Source organism: Haemaphysalis longicornis, unplaced genomic scaffold (genome assembly GCF_048455015.1).
Source record: "Haemaphysalis longicornis isolate Haplotype H1 unplaced genomic scaffold, Haemaphysalis longicornis Haplotype H1 scaffold_7, whole genome shotgun sequence".
Lineage (NCBI taxonomy): Eukaryota > Metazoa > Arthropoda > Arachnida > Ixodida > Ixodidae > Haemaphysalis > Haemaphysalis longicornis.
Window position 1 is genome coordinate 139,378,622 of NW_027526422.1, and position 20,695 is coordinate 139,399,316.

At 45.5% G+C, this 20,695-nt stretch overlaps 1 protein-coding gene across 1 annotated transcript in view; it reads left to right on the forward strand.

Annotated features, from left to right (window-relative positions):
* LOC144146574 (phospholipid-transporting ATPase ABCA3-like) overlaps positions 1 to 20,695 on the forward strand; it is a 104,975-nt gene that overhangs the window by 33,299 nt on the left and 50,981 nt on the right. Inside the window, exons 8-13 of the mRNA XM_077678516.1 lie at positions 284 to 412; positions 1,232 to 1,349; positions 10,621 to 10,775; positions 14,807 to 14,962; positions 16,042 to 16,252; positions 18,754 to 19,009. Coding sequence (XP_077534642.1) covers positions 284 to 412; positions 1,232 to 1,349; positions 10,621 to 10,775; positions 14,807 to 14,962; positions 16,042 to 16,252; positions 18,754 to 19,009 — 1,025 coding nt within the window. The remainder of the gene's footprint in view (positions 1 to 283; positions 413 to 1,231; positions 1,350 to 10,620; positions 10,776 to 14,806; positions 14,963 to 16,041; positions 16,253 to 18,753; positions 19,010 to 20,695) is intronic.

Consider the following 20,695-nt stretch of genomic DNA (forward strand, 5'->3'; position numbering starts at 1 on the left):
CTAAAGTGGCTACTGAATAGCAGTCCGATAGTCGCTACCCCAATGTAATGAGGTTATTCGAGCTCTAGAAGAACGCGGATACCGGGAAAGAGAAAAAAGAAATCGTTTTAGCAAATATCCGACTTATCTCACGGGCATAGAGCAAAACGTCTGGCTGGGATACTCTGTGACCCCTTATTGCAAGTACTGGTTGTGTTTTCTGAGTACGCTCTGAAAGCATTAAGGGTTTAGAAAAAGCTGAAGATTAAAGCGGGTACCATTTAACCGTTGATTGCTTGTGTAGGTGAGCTATTGGTGCGCTTTCGCACGAGACGAGAAGCGTCCAAAGTCCAAATACAAGCGCCTGATCTCACATCACGAGGAGATGCCACGGGATGCCACCGTTATCGCCAGGGCCCATGCGGTTACCAAGGTAAATAACGCACGTTAAATGTTAGCACTTGCTTAAAAACGGTGCGCTTGTCGCATTTGTCTTTCCAAGTTTGAAAAAGCTTCTTTTAATGCACGAGTTAGCGTCGTAAGTCGGAACCCATTGATGAGTACGGAGCCTTTGAAATCCCGAGTGCAGTATTGTAAATGTGTGTATATTGCCGGAACTCGATATCGTGAAGAAGGGCGTACGGAAAGTTTTTTTTCATAGTAAAAAGAAAGGATGGGAGATGTTGGATAGACAGAAAAAATTTATATTCCTTTCTAAAGAAAGTTGAGGGAAACGCCAAAGATAAAAGTGCGTCGAATGCATCGTCAATCCTTCAAAGACCCAAATCGTAAACGAAGGAACCCATGCGAAGAACACGTATCCAAGACCGATTTAAATGTATAACGGTACGCGGTTCATGAGATAAACGTATACTGTTGCAGTCCTTTTCATGATCAATTGGTGTATTCTAGAACTGTTTCCTTTCGGTGCTTTCAAGTTACAGTTTTGGCATAATGGAAGACAGGTTTCCTGCATGCGCCGTGGGTCCAGAGATCTTATCAGAGCTTTTCAGTCGAACATCCAGTCTTTCTGACTTTTTAACAGGACGCCTTCGGTACAATTAAGAAAGCTTTAGCTTTAAAAAAGCGACGCATCTGCAAAGTCTACTTTTTTGTCTCCCCAACGGGAGCAAAATGTTCGTAGTCCACAGGATAAGAATTGGTTAAACACATCAGCTTCCGCAAAGTAAAGTAGCTCCTTGTGCTTATTTGTGATCTCTTGTTTATTGCATTCTCGATGTTTGCTTGCTAGAAATTCGGCGACGTGACGGCGTTGGACTCTGTCGACCTGTATATCTACAACAAGCAGGTAACCGTCGTGCTCGGCCACAACGCATCTGGCAAGACCACGTTGCTCAACGCGTTCGCCGGTAAGTGGACATGAATGTTTTCTGTGCGGCTACCTCATGACTGACTACAAGTCCGTGGGTGCGTAGCTCCGAGTAGATGTCAGGTTAGGCGTCTTTAGAAGTATCAAGGAAATGCTTCGGATGTGGAAGATGTCAGGGAGCGTGGTGTGAAGAGCTGCGCGGCAGTGAGGAGGCCAGCGTGGAAGGGTTTTGGACCGAACTGCCGGTACGACGGCACAGTAAGGATGCGTTGCTCGTGTCTTTATTCTCGTATTTTGAAGCCGGCACTAAGGCGCTGGCGAAGAGCGCCGGCACCAGAAAATCGGGTATGAAGGGATCTTCGTTTGGCAAAGAAGCTCCGTCAGTCGTCCCTGGAGCTCGGCCTAGCGAGGAATAAAGCATCGCGAGAAAATTACTACGCCAACACTCTTGAAGAAAAGGAGGTAGCAGGTTCTGGCAGTTACTGACAGTTGCTGCGTGTACTGTCTGGTGTCAAAAGCTCAGCCAGGTGGCTGTCAGTGCCGGCTTGAGACTTGGCGCCAAGAGAGAGCGCTATTGAACGTTGTTTTGTCAATAAACACTCACCAGTTACTTGTCACAGCATCCACTCGTTACTTAGAAAGGGGAGGTCGTAAATATATCACTAGCAAGTTTATCAACGGTTGCTGGTAGTGCGCACAACAACCTACATTACGAACGTCCCAATTAGTCCCAGTGAATAACCCCTCCTCCCCCCCCCTAGCTACATGCTTTTACTAACTGGCCATGCATACCAGAAGAAAAGCGGGTCCTTAATCGAGTGTGTACGCGCTAAAGTTTTTTACAATCTTTTTTGCCAAAACAGGCGGAAAAATCTTGTTCCTTGGCACAGACCTTTACAATATGTCTCAAATAAAAAATGGTTGGAGGGATGTAAAAAAGGGTGTGCTCGTGAACACAGTAAAGCGTGTGAGCTGCTCAGCTATGCGTGACATTTTGGACCGGCTGAGCACGCACCACTACGTAGAGGCAAATCCAACACGCACATATCACACTTGGACCACAAATAAATTAAGAAAACAACGGATGCCCAGGGAGAGCGAGTAAAACTTGGGGCGGGTTACCATAGAAATGCACCTGGTCTTCTTGCTTTTACAGCTTGCAGCCGAAGTCCCCTGATAGTCTGTGGGCTTCCCGAAAAAATATATATTTCAGTGATAATTTTGGAATGATGCATTTCAATGTCAGCAATACAATGAGCAAGCGGATTTGTAACAACGTTTTAGTCGTAGGGTGGAGTGGGAAAAGTGCAGTAGTTATGTTCAATGAGTTATAATGAATGTTAGTATCAAACAAGCAGCAGTCACTAAGTGCATGGTTTTGTCTAGTACTGGTAGCACTTAGGGTCGAAACTTAGTGGCAGCACCTACGTACCGTTCTGCCTGATAGTGAAGGTCGTAAGAAGCTAGTAAATACAGCTCATTCTTATCATCATCATCTGCATAGTCGGGTCCACTTCACGACGAAGGCCTCTCCCATTGACCTCCAACGGCTCCTGCCCTGCGCTGCACGAGCCCACATTTACCTCAGAAATTCCGTATTTGATCTCTCCATCGTGTTATAAGCGTTTCCCTCCTATACCCATCTCTTGGTAATAGTGTATCGAAGCGAAACAAATGCCGGTCTGGTTACGGTTCGGATTCAATCAAATTAATTTCGTTCCGGTTTTGTTCCGGTTCGACTAAATCACGTACCGCTCCGGTTCTCGAACCTGTTCGATGAGTGTAATTTTCAGCCAAGTGAGGCAAAAGATTAATTGCTTTACATACACGCAACAATTCAAAATGCTGCTGTTTCCCAATGATAGTGCACTTTCAAAGCAAATGTTAAAGGAGCCACGAGGACAAAATACATGTTTGTTTTATTCGAAAGATTTCGCGTTTTATAGTATACCCAGCGCTTGCGCGGCAGCAAATGATGCCGTATTCACTGAGAAATTAATCTATTTATAGTGAAATTTGGATTCTCCCGCCAGATCATGTGTTTTGGTGACGTCTACAATAAAATCATAACGGCGCGTATACAAAAAAACTTCCACTGCCCAATTCGGCTTCGCAGCCTTGCTTGGCGTCAAATTTCCCAGATGGCGCAAGCATACTCTGCCCTCCGCCGTTGCTTTGTTTTTGGCCCTATTTACACCTGGCTTGTTTTTGTTACGGTAGAAAGTAATCGCTTCGTGAAACATGAGGTATGCTTGCAAGGACAAACTGAGTCACGTAAGGCGATGTCGCTTGCGCCAATTGGCCAGTGTCGTATAAGACAACTCCACAGCGTCGGACTGCTGTGCAGCTAAAATAAGCACAGTGCGCCCAGTACCAACAGCAGTGCGCATCGTTACTTCTATGTTTACGTGTATTTTCGTAACTTTTGCTGTTTATCGCACTATTCTTACTGCTGTTAAATAGAAATGCATTGCATTTAGGCACCAAATAGCTCGTTCGGCAAGCTTATAAGCTCCGCCTAATTCGCGTTTGCTTTTGCCGGCCTCGCCTATCGCAGAACAGGCTGGAATAACATCATACGTTCTGTTGCGGGAAATGAGCTGGTGGGTCGCATGGCCATTCCCTTTTTTCTCTAATTGTATAGCTTATTTGAGCGAAGTTTAAGTCAGTATGACTCTAACGAGGCAATCTTTTGAATGAACCAAACTTGTCTTTTGTCTTCGTGGCACCTTTAAACAATTGGGCGAGATATTGGGAAAGCTTATGAAGTCGAAGTTGTAACCACTTACCAGCTACTCTCCCGCACAGACTTCAGGTTGAATCCACCGCTAAGAGATATAATCGTGGGATATATTTTCTACCCTTTTTGTTTTAATATCGAAACTCTCGCTGTGATATTGCCCATCACGGTAACTGTCATAGCCTAGAGTTTTTCCCGGCGCTCTGGCGTGCTTAAATATCGGCGATTAATACCGGCTGTGTGCGCTTCATACCAGCTGTGGCATAACAACCATGTAAATGCTACGAAGGAATTTGATAATTTGGTCACCTAGAATAATTTGTTGGCTGTCACCGTCTCGAGGGCATATTGTTAAAATTAAGTTGTGGTTAACGCTGTGTTATGGCATTATTGCTCTGATCACTGGAATACATTTTTCGATAGCTATCGTTGATGTGTGCATCACAATATATATGTGATCGTTTTGCTTTCTGTACCTAAATACTTTTGCCTGCTATAACTATCATTATTTGTATTTGTCAAAAACGCGAGCTTGTGCACTCTACCGTATTGAAAAACTGACGATTACACCCAGTACCATGGCAATCGCTTCCTTTGCGTTGATGACACGTTTGGTTGTGAAAGGTCTACAGCTTCAGGTAATCCACCTTCTGGTTTCTTATTCGACTGCACGTTGCTGCACCTGTGCTCTCAGGCGCAGCTTATGTGAAATTGCAGGGCGGTAGAGTAATTTAAACCACTTGGGGATATCTAAGGCGCATAGAAATCTCTACACACGGACGTGCTCGTTTAACGTCAACACAAGAAATACGGTCGGGGGAATGGTGATCGAAGCCGCATACTTCTGGTCAGCAGCAAACGGCTTTGCCACTGAACAACTCCTTGGAGTCGCATTTACACTTTCCAGGTGCGCAAACGTTCCAACAAAAATATTAAATGAAAAACGGTCGCACACGTCAGGTGTGGGCCTTGGCCGTTGCGCAGTAAAGCACGGACTAGTGTTTGCAGCCTGATTGCTCCTGAAACGCCTCGGCGAGGGAAGGGCGAAGTTGTTTCATGTCGCGTGAAAGCTTCAGGTAATGATATTTTCTTTGGTCAGCCTTGCACACTGCTCGCGCTACAAGCAACAACTTACCAGTGCTACCTTGGTGCTCATTCCTTGTCGCAATTGCGACTACAAAGAGAGCGTTTATGGTATTTTGCTTGGCCTGGAGGGAAAAGTGCATGAGAGGGTACGAAGTTAATGGCACGTAAAAAAAACGCCTGAAAGGCATTGACGCCGCAATATCAGCAATGGATGGTCGAACCGTTTTGTCGCGAACCGATCACCGTTTCATTTTTTTTTCGGTTCAGTTCCGATTCGTGTTCAGCCTGCTGAAAAAATAACAGTTCGGGTTCTGGTTCAGGTCCGGCAATAATACCGGTTTGGTAAGTTTTCTGTGCGGTTCGGTTCCGGTTCGACACTGTGCTTGGTATCCTCACCTGTTACCTAAATAGTCCACTGGTTGTCTGTTCGTCTAACCACATGGTCAGCCCAAGTCCAATTCTTTTTTTTTATTTGAACTATGATATCGGCAATTGTTGTTAGTTCTCTGATCCAGGTAGAACGTTTCTTGTCCCTGACTGCTATACCTAACAATATTCGTTCCATGGGCCGTTGAGCTGACCTGTCTATTTCCTACTTGCTTAGTAAGGCCTCAAGTTCCAGCTCCGTATGTCATCACAGACAGTATGTACTGGTTGTAGATTTTTCTTTTAAGTGACAGAGGTAGCTTACTTTTTATTATTTTGAAGTGCTTGCCGAGTTCTGCCCCACCCATACCTATTGTGCGCCTGATTTTTCTCTCATGGTTGTGGTCAACCCTAACAACCTATCTGTGGTAGCTGTATGCTTTCACTTCCAGCGTTTCGTTTCCTAATCTGAAGAATACGTTTTGGCATGCTTATTCCGCATTACCTTAGATTTATTCATAGTTATTTTTAGCCCCACGGCTCTACTTTATGATCGCAGTTCCTGACACATTGTTTGCAGGTGTTCTGCAGTCTCACTCAGTAATACTACACCACCCGCAAGCCTCAGATCACTCAAATATTCTCCGTTCATCCTTAATCCTACGTTTGTGCACCCCATTACTACCTTTTTACCAGCCCTTACGTTAAGAGTGAAGGAACTTATGCGGCTGGTGTAGGGTAGTGGGCGCTCAAAACCCATTCACAGCCTGAACGTGCTAGGGTAAAGTGCGCATTCCTTGCACAGAAATGTGGGGGCTCGGGTGCCCGAGGTCGAAGGACCCGAAGACAAATTTATGGGCGTTGACAACCATGCAAAACTGTCGAAAGTGTTTCAAGATTGCTCGGAGGTGACGCTCATCACCTTGCGGGGTAGGACTCGCGATGAAGATGTAGTTAACTTGTTCGCATGTAAGCGGGAGTCTGGGCGTGTGCTCGGGAATGAGTGTTTTAAAAGCTTGGGCTGCATTGCGCAGCCCAAAGTGCGTGAGCATGTACTAAAATGAGCCGCAGGGGGTAGTGACCTGCGTATTCGGTATATAGGAGGGCTAAAATAGAGTTTGGCAAGTTTAATGTTGCTAAAGATGTAGCACCGTCAAAGTGGATGTAAAGGATAAAGGGGGGTGGAAACTGTCGTAGACTACCTGACTTTTGTAAACCTAGTAGAAGCCGCACGGTTGCAAGTCTCTACTTTTGTTAACACACTAAACGTTTTTCCGCTCTTATCACCTACAAAAAGTGTACTGTAAGTGAGAAAAGGTTATTGGGAGGCCATTACACCCTTTTTCTTAGGTTCCAACACAATAATTTGTAGCTTTACAGTCTATTTGTGTGGCACAAAGGGTATTGACCAGCTGTTACCCCCTCCTTCTTCTGTAAGGTGTTGAAAGGGTGCGAAATAAATGTTCAGCTGCAAAAAAGAAAACACCAGAGCTGGTGGTCGACCTAGCTTCTTCCGGTGTTTCTATGTTTTGATTGGTTTTGCTGGACTTTGCTAGGTTTCGTTAGGTTTTCTAATGTCCTTGCTAGGGTAGGCCTAATGAGGATGGTAGAGGCCATGTTTAGCCGGATTTTACAAGAATGGTTCAGTGTGTCCCCCACACTGACAGCGGATCCAAGGGGAAACCAGCTTGGTTGACCCACGTTCTGATTTTTCTACAGCCTTGCACAACTAGTGCAAGCTGGGCCAATTTCTTTTTGCTTTGGTAGCTCAACAAGACTACAGTCTTTAAAAGGGAATAGTAAGAGGTGCGCATACGTATGCGCTCCTTCTGGGCACACTAAAGCCGGCGCGAAAACCAGCTTCAGTGTTATATTATCCTACCTGTGGTGGTTCACCCTTTACAGGGGGCACGGTCAATTTTCTTGATATTTTTTTGCTAACGCCACTGAACCAATATCAAGCTGAAACCGCTCGGCTGGTAATAAATTATGCAAATTCATATTTTTAAAACACCGTGAAATACAAAATACCGCCCGCTAATAGAAAATGTAGAAAATGCCTCCAAAATACCACCAGGCAGATATTACCTCTAAATATGGAGGTACTTCTCACCCTTTTTCTTAGTTGGTGGTCTTTTACACCCTTTTTATGAGTTCTTGGTGTTCTTCTAAATTCTGTGTTTAGATTCTAACACCTTACTTTGTAGCTTGACCCCCATGTGGCAAAAAGGGCGTTGAATTATTGAACACCATTCTTGGTGGGTGTTGAAAAAGTGTGGAGTAAGGGATCGGCGTTTAATAAAATTTCATGACTTGTTCAACATAACCACCTCTCGATTAAACATTTTTCGCAAATACCCGTGTTGACTTGTATATTCTGAAGTTAAAGTGCGTAATGCCGATGTTAGCACTAAAATATCTCATTTTTGCGGCAAGCCCAGCAACTGCATCAGAGGACATTCCTCTGCTAGTTCTAAAAGCAACGGCAGATATACTTCTAACGTAACTAAGTATGCACTCGATCTCCAAATGCATCCCGTTGGTTTTCTTGCTCAATTCATTAGTGGTCCAAGCTTCAGGGGTGCGTGTTGAATTCGTCTGTATGTAATGCTCCGCGCTCGGCTGATCCACATTGTGACCCGTAGCTGCGCTGCTCTCACCTTTATTTTGGGCTGTTGAGAAACCTTACACCCTTATTTTAGGGTGTTCACAAGCACACCCTGCTTTCATACTTACACCCGTTTTGTAGCTGAAACACCGTTCAAGCGTGTGTGCCAAGGGACAAGATTTGAACGAGAAAGTGTTTTATTTATGGGGACCCGGACCTCCCCGACGTCATATCCGCCACGGAAATGACATTACCAGAAAAGTTCCATGGACCGGGCGGCGCTGGGTTTTGAGCCGATGATCAGTCTGGCCGCAACGGGAGGTGTGAAATGCTCTCTCTGCAAACTGAGCCATAAAGTCATGCCCGGATAGCTGTACGAACGTTCCTTATGTTTTTCCCTTGTACATTTCCATTCAGATGATGCTGCCGTCTAGGAGACAGGAAGCGAAGTAGGGCGTCATGGCGCTGATGTGCGCCGACAGTTGGCGCCTGATTAGGGCAGCGTATAGCAGCTGAAGCTGCTGTTTTTATCCTTCCGCCACTAATGTTAAACGCAGTTCAGCTTGTCGAACGCTACCGCCGCGTTCCACAAGCGTCTGGCGTACACGCCGCGGAGCAGGACCAATGTGTTCGCACCTTTGCCGGCAAGACATCGCGCGCCAAGCATACCTACAAGACAGCTTCCGACCCGCAAATCATGCTCCTTTCACTGTAGCAGACCGTGACTTCACCAAACGATTCGCTGACAACCAGTTCGGTTTAGTCCGCAGGGTTGGGTAGCGCCCTGGGTTTCAGTCGGATTTACGCAATGCTCCGGCACGTGTAATTCAGTGTCTAATCTTGATGCGTTTAACGATGCCATACCGACAAAATATAAATAGCAATGCACAAGTTAATATCGCTGCACAATAAACATTAAAATGCTCCTCTGAAGGCACATCTCACTTTTGTATTTTACCGATCCTATGAAAGAAGGATCAACCATATTTTTTTTTATTTACACCCCTTGCGAGCAAAAGAGGCGTGAAAGAGTTTAATGTCTAGGGCACCATATTCACTGAAACCGCGTTCTGTTTAGATGGTGGGTGGGTAATGCACAGTTCAAGCACTTGCTGCAATAAGCCTTTATAAGCCATCAGATGCTCACCCAAGAGGGTACGCGGTAGTGCTGCGACTGTTGGACCACGCGTGATAATGTGGTGGGTTATGCTGGGATTCGGCGGCTAAGGATTACAGAGGGAACGACGATAGACAGTACGCACAACATGGGAAGGCATGTCTGGCTCTTAATTTAACCGATGGGGACACCTGTCCCACATCAGTGTTTTTGGTGTTTCCTTGTCGTTTGTCCGTGCGAAGAGCTAGATCAGACTGACCTCGGCGCTTTCTTGGTTAACATACACTCGTTATTCTTTCTCTTTCTGTTTTGCAATATTTTACTATAAGTATAAATCACTGCAAGACAAACACCTACGTGATGAATTCATTGGCTTGACTATACTAATGCAATTTTGTGATAACATTTTTATAGGTTATGTGAGTGGTCGTATCTCGAACCGCAAAGGCCATATATGGTCCTCCATTCAATTCGTCCAAAGGCTCCGTGTAGCCTTACGCCGCTCCATAAGCCGCGTTTTTTACAGCCAGCTTGACTACCGAATTCAAATGGTTAGCGAGCGCATTGCATCGCTAGTGTTTATTACTAAAGCCTAGGTCTCGCGGTTGCGCTGTCACAATTTGTGAAGCTTCTTCTGTGCAGCCTTTTGTGAAGCCTCATTCGTGAATCATCCCGCAGTCTGTATTTTTATAACTCGCTTGCTTTTACGTGCAGCAGACAGGGGAGAAGGCATGCCCCACGGTACTGCTAACGTTACGCTTTAAGCTAAATGTAAACCGTTGCTCGCACGACGATGCAGAATCGATACGGCGTCTCTGGGCGCGTCGCTGGTCTGAACGTGAAGGTTTCGTAACCTGAAACCGAAGGATAGGATATTAGGCCAAAGTTAAATGTTTGAGGTATAACGCCGGCTGGAACTCGGTGAAATACAACTCATCGCGACGTCAAGCTGTCGCTATTAGTTGACGTGGCAGCTCCTCAAGGCGAAATATTAGGCTTAATGTGTTAGCCGGGGCCGACTTTTGCTAAAAAGGGGCGCCGCTTCAAAGTGACGGGGTAGCGACATGCAAATGCATGTGTTCTCGGGCAGGGGCGTCACTTTGAGGCCAACAAAAGCGGAGAAGCTATGGCTACAGGGCGTCAAGCTTTCGAGCTAGGGTTTTTTTTCAAGGTAATGGCACATTAAAAAAATATCCTTATATTGCCGACATCGAGGTCTCCCTACTGCCCTACAAGCCAGACGGCATAACTTTTAGCGCGACCCATGTCTCACTGTATCGATATCCTCGGAAGTTCAATAAATATTAGTCAGCACAATAGATTATTTTACATCAGCCGAGCCGTGTTTCCGTCGCTCTTGCGTTAAATAGTATACCGACGCCGGTGTCGCGCAGGTGTTCTCCCTCCTACCAAGGGCACCATACATGTCTGCGGTTACGACATGGCGCGCCATTCTTGGCATGCGCGTCGCCATCTAAGCTTCTGCCAACAAGACGACGTGTTCTTCGCCGACCTCACCGTCTGGGAGCACGTCGCGTATTTCGGCCTGGTATGCAGTTGTTGTGCAGTTGCGTCACACGATGTCTGCTTCAGCCTGTTGGAAACTCGCACATCACCTAAACGAGCATCTAATCTAGTCGCCTAGTGTAGGACATATCCAATGCGCTTTGACACAATTTGCCAATAATTACCTCTAAAATTACCGCCAGCTCATGCAGTGAAGGCTTTAGCTTTGTGCTTGATATGTGCCAGCTAAACATTTCTACCTCGGTCCTATTAATGGAGACAGCTTGGGAATTTTTACTTGCGATATGTATAATTTTGCTTTTGATTATTATTTCTTGCTAACTAACTTTCATAAAAAACTTTATATCTCTGCTTCCGCGTAGTTTTTTGCTTCAAAAAGGACGCGAAGGAATGGGTTGTGTGTACTAAATGGGCTCATTGCCTGGAAAATCGGCAATGTGCCGTGCGCCGCTGAAATCCAGTCATCCCCTTCTCCTGCTCTGTCCTCTACTGGTCGCCATTTGTATGTAGAGATGTTATCATCGAAACTTTACCGCATTCATCACATAACTGATTCTGCGACGTCTGATGTGGCATAGCGGTCATTTTAGCACCCGCTGTTTCTGCGATTCTTGGTACTTTGACGGGAAGAGGTACACTAGGGTGCACACACAAATTGCACGAGACACTCGTTAGCCTTCGTTCTTAAGTCGCTATCAACGAATATAGAACGAAGCCGTTTGGTCAAGTTTGCTAGGCTCATAAAGATGGAGGAAAGTAGGCGTATAAAAGCTAAAACTGTTTAAATTGCAAATCAAGTCGAAATTACCTTCGATCGAAGTATGACAGCTATACCCGGGTCATTGCTCAAATATTAATAAGCAGTTCCATATTTCGAAAAGATTATGCGATTGGATCTCGCTCGTGTGCAGTTTTGTCCCCACCACATTGACACGCCCGGTTTCAAAGAAGCCGAAGTGAGGAGTGACAGGAGGCTGAAAAGCTGACGTTTTCGAGTGGTATTACGTGACGTTATACTAGAAGCAGAATCATTTTCAGCTCCTGGAGAATGACCTCTGTGCTCTGATAAAACATTATTGGGGGAATTGGACTGCACAAAAAATAATTCTCATTAAAATATTTTCATGACAAATTTAGCAAGGTAGAAACGCGACATCGGCCAGTATGAATTCATGCCTTAAGCTCATATCAAAATCGCATGAATTTTTTGAAAAAAATCGCATCAGTGCCAATCTCAAAGAGGTTATGGTTCGTGCAAAGTGAACTCAACGCCCACCTCCACGTCAAGCAACAGCGCAAATCATTATTGGAAAAGCGCTAATCAAAAACCAAGAATAAATAATCATAATACGAAGCACTACTAGCCACTGGAAGTTACTTTAAAAACGAGCATATAATGCTGCGCACTATTATTGATGGCAAAATTTCCCGACTGGCTGACGGGGCTGTTTCTTGTTATGGATGATGTGCTGACTGGTGAACACACGAAAAAGAAGCCCAAGCACACTTGTTCTAGCTGTGGCATCGCCAGTGATATACGGCACAAGTTTGCCCTGTAAGTAAGCACTTTTGTTCTCTTTACTGGAGTTCATCACACTTTTATTCTCCTTACTGAAGTTCATCGCTACAATATGAGAAAGTAACAAGTGTCATTACCAAAAACATTGATTGCATTGATGCAATAGAAACATCGCTACATTCGAACGAATGAAATACGGATAACAGGCAGCAGCAAATAATCACAAGGCACACGTAGTGAAAACTAAGAAAGAACCGAGGGAAGCGCAATAAAAGCCGTTCCAAAAACGGACACTCGATATTAGATAACTCGACAACTGTAAAGATGTCTGGTTGACACTAGTCGTTTCCTTTCTATCGCGAAAAGCTCCCATGTTGGCTCTTGTGGATCGTTGTGCGTTGCTATCAGTCATGGCCTTGTCAGCTAGTTTGGACTGATACCCAGACGAGTATACGTGCACATTTTGCAGGGCATTAAGTATGTTGCCTGCTTCGAAGAAATGCAATGTTGGCGAAGGCAAAAATTAAGGCATCGACCAGTTTGGCCAAAACACTCGGCTCCGCATGTGAACGCAACCCTAGATCATTGTGCTATGTTTAATGCCACATCCCTCTTCTTGCGCCGTTGTTTTCTATATTCTTTTGCACTGCTGAGCAAATTTTTGCTGCTTGTTTTGGGCTAACATCACCACACACACAACATCGTGATGCTACTTCCTATAATCGGTGTGAAGTGATATGCAAGTTCGGTATGTCAGCCACCTTGACGGCCCCCTATGTTCCGAATCCTGCGTCTTGCTTCCTGTTTTTGTTATCACAGTGTCCGACGACATTGGAATAGTTAAGACTGGGCTAGCACCTGCCAAAGCGTCGGTCGTTGCAGTGTAGAGGATCCGTCTTAGCTTCTTAATCCCGAGGACGCATATTCGTATCACACGCCAAATGAACACACACGTCTGGATATGAAGCTGCCCTAAAGGGGCCTATACGAGCGGCAACACGATCTAACTCAGTGGCAACAGCTGCTTCGTCTTGGTTGTTTATTAACGCTTTTCCAATCACGAACGTATAGCAACACACCCCACTGGCAGCACTTTAAACACAAATCACTTTCTCTTTGTAATATTCAGTTCATTCGAGGCGCTTTTCAAAACCTTTTAGCCCTTCAGAAACATGCTGTCGGTGTGTACCTATTTTAACGCCTTAAAAAGCCACATCGGAGTTCTCCCGTGCACCCTTCATGGAGAAACATTAGGTTACCTGTCCGTGCATCTCGATGTGTCTTAAGGGTTCCCATGACAGGCCGCGAGTATGCCGCACAAATTGGCTGCGAGGAATTCAGTTCTGCAACTTCGCCACACTCGTTTTTTACTCCGTTCCACGTGATGGGGAGCAATGACAGGCTTTCAGGTTTCCGGGAGTTTAGATGAAGCATAATTTGCCTGGAAGATTCCAACACTTTTTTTAATGAAATATTTGTACCTAAAGTGCTCAGGTCCTAAGAAAGATTTAGGGAGTATTTGTAAAATGTCATCTTTTGTCCGGTGCAGTAGAAACTGCCCTATGTTGAAATGTGTCCATACGGAAAGGAAGCCACGATGATCATAGACCTCACTTCATCCTCATTTGCCACCAACCTCGCCACGAGTTTAAGTGAGGCCATAAATCCTGGTATCACTCACTATGCAGATCGAAGCATCTAACCGGTCCTTAGCTATAGATTGTAGCATGTATGGTTAGATTGATCTTTAACTTATAGTGTTAGCTTTAACTCCTCCCGATGTTTAAAACGCAAAACCAGAAAAAAGAAATGGGCATTCCGTAGTGCACAGTCGTGCAAGAGACACTACAATGCCAGCGTTACGATAGACTTTTGTATTCGCTATCACCGCTCATTTCATCAACGTGGCCATTACGCGAATGCGCGCGTCCTCGTTGGTGTCATCGCACTGCTTTGTAACGTCGGAATGACTGGAGAGTCAGTCGCGGATCCATGGCTTTATAAAAATACAGGAAGATTCGAAGAGTGGTATGTATGTATGTATGTATGTATGTATGTATGTATGTATGTATGTACGTACGTACGTACGTATGTATGTATGTATGTATGTATGTATGTATGTTTGTATGTATGTATGTATGTATGTATGTATGTATGTATGTATGTATGTATGTATGTATGTATGTATGTATGTATGTATGTATGTATGTATGTATGTATGTATGTATGTATGTATGTATGTATGTATGTATGTATGTATGTATGTATGTATGTATGCATGTATGTATGTATGTATACACCATGCATGTATGCATGCATTTAGGTATGTACGCACGTACATACGTATGTATGTACTGATGCGTGAATGGTTTCATCCAAGCATGTACGCATGGATGAATGCTTGTACGTGTGTATGCCCATCCGTTCCTTACACTTCTATGTTTTCAGGCATCACCTAATAAGTTCTGTGTCGTGTTCAACTTGCCTTAAACATGGCTAAACCACACAAGCTTTTGTTTTTCCACCAACCGCAGCTCAAGGGAGTACCTTTCGGGATCATCCGGGCCCGCGTGGCAGAAGTGTTGGATGACTTGAACCTGGTGTCGGTCGCTGGTATCCTGCCAGGTTACCTTCGAGTAAACACGATAAAAAGGCTCAGCGTCGCCATCGCAGTCGTCTCCAAACCCAATGTGAGCCAACCTAGCCTTATTCCTTTCTCGGGGCTCATATTTCATACATGAAGTGCCCTACAAAACAAAGAGGAATGGATCATTTGCCAAAGCTTTCCAACAGTGCCATCCACTGAACTCATGGTTAAGCACGGATCCCCTTCTAGGGTCCTGAGTTACGGTCATTCGGGTACATCTTGCAGTTCTTTACTAGGGTGGCACCTCTATGTCGAGCTTACGATGATGGTATGAGCGAGTCGGTGAATTTTACCCTAGAAAGGCGCAGTCTTTTTTGCAGTACCGATGCCTAAAATGTCCACAAAGTGTGACGGGCCATCGTATACATCAAGCTGGGTAGATTGTATGTTTAGTAACGTAGTTTAGGGGCAAACGTTTTGGGATTTAAACGTGATAAGAAAGGAAGACTTCACAATACACTCCTAATTAGCTGCACTAAATTTAACAACGCAAAATAACAGTTGCATGTAAACATGAACGTTTTTATCTTGCAATTCGAGGGCTAAGAGGGACGGCTTTAATCCTTAAACATTTGCTTTCCTTGTAAGTCCAAAAGCTGTCCTAAATATTTCTGTACATCTTTCACGTACAAATGTTTTCGAAAGGGTGGACAAAATTATTTTCCGTCTTAAGTTTTGAGTGTAGCAAATTTGTTCTGTGGAAAAGTATAGCTAATAAAGTGGAAAGCTAAATGGCAATATTTTGTGCTATAAGAGATTAGGAGTATGAAATAGGCAGCTATCGGCTAGTCATTTTCTAAAGGTTTATAGCCGTCGTAAGCGATCCCGCCATAAAGAATTTTGCTCGCGTTGTGCTACGTCGCATTGTGCCACTGTTCTCTATCCTTCCATCATTAGTAGGTGAATTGATTTGGAGGTCAGCACGCCTTCAACCATGTCGTGGTCTTTCCACCATAGGATGGGAACACATGACAATCATACGAGTCAGTTTAGGAGTTTTCCAAAGCTTCTGAGCTCCGCATTTATGTAGGCATACATCGTCTCTGCAATTTTATCGTGGGACATGCCCACTTGTTACTTTCACGGTAATTCGATACTCGCCGGCGAACGAACAACTCGCAGATGATCCTTCTGGATGAACCTACAGCGGGAATCGACGCCGAAAATAAGGCCGAGATTTGGGACCTGCTCTTGGACCTCCGTCGCACGTGCGCTGTCGTCGTTACGACGAACGACATGCAGGAGGCCGACGTGCTGGCAGACCGTCTAGTCGTTCTGGCCCGTGGACGTGTGCTCTGCTCCGGGTCGCCTACCTTCCTTGGCAGAAATTTCGGTGAGATGAGGGGTTGTTTACGCACGAAAGCACCCTCGTTAATTGCCCGCTCCACACAATCAGTCAAGACGGGTCTATGCACGAACTTGTTAACAGTCGCATATCCTGAAACGGCTTCTGGCTTAATGTGACAATACACACGCACCACGTTTTGAGAAGTACGGTCGGGATTCACTTTACTTTGTACAGGACGGAACATACTTGTTCCTTTTGAGCTGTGGTCAGCATACACCTCTGCAAAAGCGACAAGGTCATATCACTATACTTAGTTGTGCAGTAATCCCTCCTTATAACTAAATCGCTTTACTGGAAATATCGCTTTATTCGAAATATCTTCTGGTCCCAACACAAACACATGCATTTTAGGCTGCATTACTCGAAGCGCATGAAGAGTTGACCCGCTTAGAGCGAAGTGTGGAGCGGAGGCCTCGCCGAGCGGCGGCGACGCAGCGGCGAGTCAGGCTGTCAACATGGCGGGCCAACGCAAGCTGGAGCTCCCCTGGCGATTTTCTCGAGCCGGTCATGCTCAATTTGACCATTCCGACATTAAACAAACAGTGCACATGCATGGTGGGGTGCTCAAATTTTGTTCCTAGACATTGGTCAATGGTGTGGACGTCAGGGTGCGTGAACACCGACAATCTGAACACGAATTAGAAGTGTCGTCGACAACGGGGCGCCAAAAAACTGTTGTGTTACAAACTTCACGGCTGCACAACTCAGGAAAAAAAAATTCCCCAGTGGTCATAAAGCCCCGTGTGTAAAACCGGTCAGTGTTCACGATTGCGCTGTGTACCCACAATGGGCGGTAAATCGTTTTTTTATCTCAACAAACACGATCTCAGACTCGAGCCACGGCGTATGCGGCGCTTTCCAGAGCGAAACTCTCGTGGAATCCGTCGACGCCCGCACGCCCCCTATAAAAGTGGCCACTGCCACTTCCACTACGCCCGCACGCCCCCTATAAAAGTGGCCACTGCCACTTCCACTTTTACGTGCGGCGACCACAGCGTTATGCAATGCTTGGCCAAATTGGAGTAAGGGTTGCTTTCGCCGGGCAAGAACTTGAAACAGCCAAAGCTCCCGGCTTTTTTTGCACCTGAATAAAGTTTTGTTTCACTGATTACATTGCACTTAGGTTCCTCGCGGTTGCAGTGCAATTAAAGCTCAAACGCTTTAGCTTTTCTCGAGTGGTCGCTTATACCAAAATACCGCTTATAACATTTTCTGGCCGTCCAGCTGACTTCGTTATAACGAGGGATTACTGTACGTTCATTCACCACTCTGTCTTTCCAGACGAATGGGGGTACCACTGCTATCTGTAGCTCACGTGTAGAATATGGGGGGCTGCCACCGTGCCTGTCAAGATTAGAATCACGAGGGTGCTCATACATTTTACTCGTAGTAGTGAGTAGCTGGGGGTGAAGCGCAAGACGATGAGGGTGTGAATGCGGTTAAGCGGAAGCCTACAAAATGAGGTTTGATACCACTGAAGGGGGCGTGTGCCAAGCTCGAGAAAAAAGTATATACATAAATGAACATAACCCTGATCTAGTCAAAAGAGCAAATGTCGTACAAAAAAGTGCTTCAATCAAAGTATTTCGCGCTCACGTGTGGGAGTCGATGGCTGGCTTGAGGTGCTGGCCGCTGGAGCTGTCACCTTGCCGTTCGCGCTGGCCGTTGCGAAGTGATTGAAGGGAGTTGACACTGGTGCGCTCGCTAGTCGCGTTGCTGAAGCTCTTGGATTGTGGTTGATAAACTTTAAGTCCAAAGGGAAGATGTGGCTCGGTCCAAAGTTCTTCTGGTCGTTCTGGCAAAACATGAACTCGGCGAACGCCGCTTTCACTTTTTTGCTTCCTCTTCCTTCCCCAATTTCTTCTCCGCGTGCTCTTTTTTCTGTGACCCCAGCAAGAGCGCTTTGTCGTCTTACTTTCGCTTCATTCGGCTGCTGGCTCTTAAAAGCGCCTCCTCACCTTGGATTATTTCGCTTTCGTAGTCAAACTGCGGAGCGCAGGTATGGGATACGAGCTCATGTATCCAGCTGCAGGGCAGTTTATGGCTCCAGCAGACGAAAAAATGAGGGAAAGAATTGGGGCTTTCTACCCACAAAACAATATCCCAAACTTTTTATACGCTATATGAGAGATCGGGGTGATTTTATGCACATAATTTAGGCGAGTACAATGTTTCTACAACGTCTCGGTGGGAGACGCCCCCGATGACAAACTTGACGTGAATGTTCAAGGGTAAGCGTGTGTACACTGAGGAGTAAATGTGTCCATTCGAGTCTACGCCATGACATACGCATATTGACATAAAATAGTGACCACCTCTTTACTAACCGCTCAACATCCCGCGCCGGGCAAATGTAAAGTTGCGTAATGAGGTTCGAAATCACACTCACTCAAATAGTAGATAGACACGTGACTTTCCCGCTGCTCATAATCGGGGGACAGCGGGTCGTTGAAATTGATGATGCCTCTGCTGGATCTTGTTGGCAGGTCCGGGCTACCAACTGGCGATCACCAAGAGCCAGAAATCGTCCTTCGACGTCGCTAGGACGATGAAGATAATCAAGGACACAGCGCCAGCCGCCGAAGTCATCATGGAAGGCCCCGATGACGTGCTCATAGATCTAAACTATGTGGGCACGCTTGGGTTCGAAACAATGTTCGCCAAACTTGAGGCATCCACCGAGGCGCTGGGGATCGGCAATATCACCGTCTCCGCGACCACCATTGAGGAGGTCTTTCTCAGGTGCGACCAATGCGCTGAGACTATTTTTGAAGCGGAGCTTTGTACGGCCAGGCGAAAGAAAACCCCAGTGGTCCTTTGCACAGAGAAAACTTATCCACCTAACCGCATTAACCATGCTTGACAAAATAAAACAGGTTGGAGAGGTCTGAGTAGTTAGTGGGGAGATATTGGCTGGGCTCATCTCTCTCGCAGCAGCGCGGGCGCGGTTAGTTTCCGCACGAAGCAAAGATAAGCGAGAACGGCGGGCAGGGGCGGTAGACAGTGTGGGCAAAACAGCATGAAGGTGGCAATGCCAGACACCGGTCACACGTTACTCCGTAATAGGAAGGCCGCGCGTCACACGCGCTTCGGAGGAGCAGGGAGCTTAGGATCAGCGACACCGTGAGGAGGTACGGGAACCAAAGAGAATAAAATAAACCATCGACGTAAAATATAAAATTATTTAACGAACCATAAAAAATAAGGCAAGGGTAAACAAGGGCCGAACGTTCCAGATTTGCTGGGTAATTATCTGTGCAGAGGGCATAACCGCATAACTTAGTGACTCTTTGTACAGGCGCTGATATTGTATCTCTTGGATAAATAAACTTTGTGAATAAATAAACGTTGCATAAAAAACAACTTTGTAGCTTATTGTAGCTTTAAGGCGATCTCAACAATGTCACGTGCAATAAATTATGCTGTAATGTTTGTTACTTTGATCTGCTCGCCCGTAAGCGCCTGCACCTTGGCCCTTTGTTGCTTGCACCTGGCACCTCATGTTGCCCTTTTGGCTTCCTTCCGGGAAGCAATGGAGAACTCATGCCCATTGGTCTAAAAAAAGCTTTGTTTCTTAATACTCTATTCTGCTTCCGGCAGCCTCTATTTTCGCTGCCTGTTTCATTCGGGCTGTGTAGCACCTTAAATCGATGTTTTTGGAAGATACGCCCCTCAGAAGTTTATGCAAGATGCGCGTATCACCACACGGGGAGATAAAACGCGCACATCGAAACGCAGTCATGTTGTTTCATAGCCGTATTGGCTGCGCAACTTGAAAACAGCATGCTTCGGAGAAACAAATTTCGGTTCAATTATCAGTTTCTAAGCCAGCGGGACCAAAATACAATATACAGATTTGTTTAATAAAAGATGTGGCGTTGGGTTGTACCCTTATGGCTTTTAGTAGCGGCACGCGATGCTTAAATAACTTAGAAATAGAGCAGTGAAGCCAAAATAATAATTCTTTCGTCGTATATTATGATTTGTTACTTGAGAAAACACGTAATATGAGCAGAGAGCTAAAAAGTTAGTAATAAGGTAACTGAGGCTGCTGCTATGTGATAACGCACGTTTGGTTAGCTTGGTTACCATCCACCTTCCAGATGGCGCAGCGATAAACTCAAGGACCATGGTTCGCACTCGCTTTGCTTCTTATGGAACTTGTACCTGGCGTAGTTCCGTAACGGTTGATAGTACTTTTGTTGTCAAACATTCGGTGTGACTTGACAAATAGTGTAGTTTACCCCAAATGGCGAATGCCGTGTCAGACAACCTCACGGCCGACGGCTGTTTAGTTGGCCGGCGTAGTGCCGAACGCGGTTCTTCTATGTTTGCGTGTTTGTCCGTAAGGTCTAATGTTTATCCCAGAATTTTTCTGCTGGAATACATTATTCAATAAATAAAACCAAAAATGTTCCTTCTCCAAGC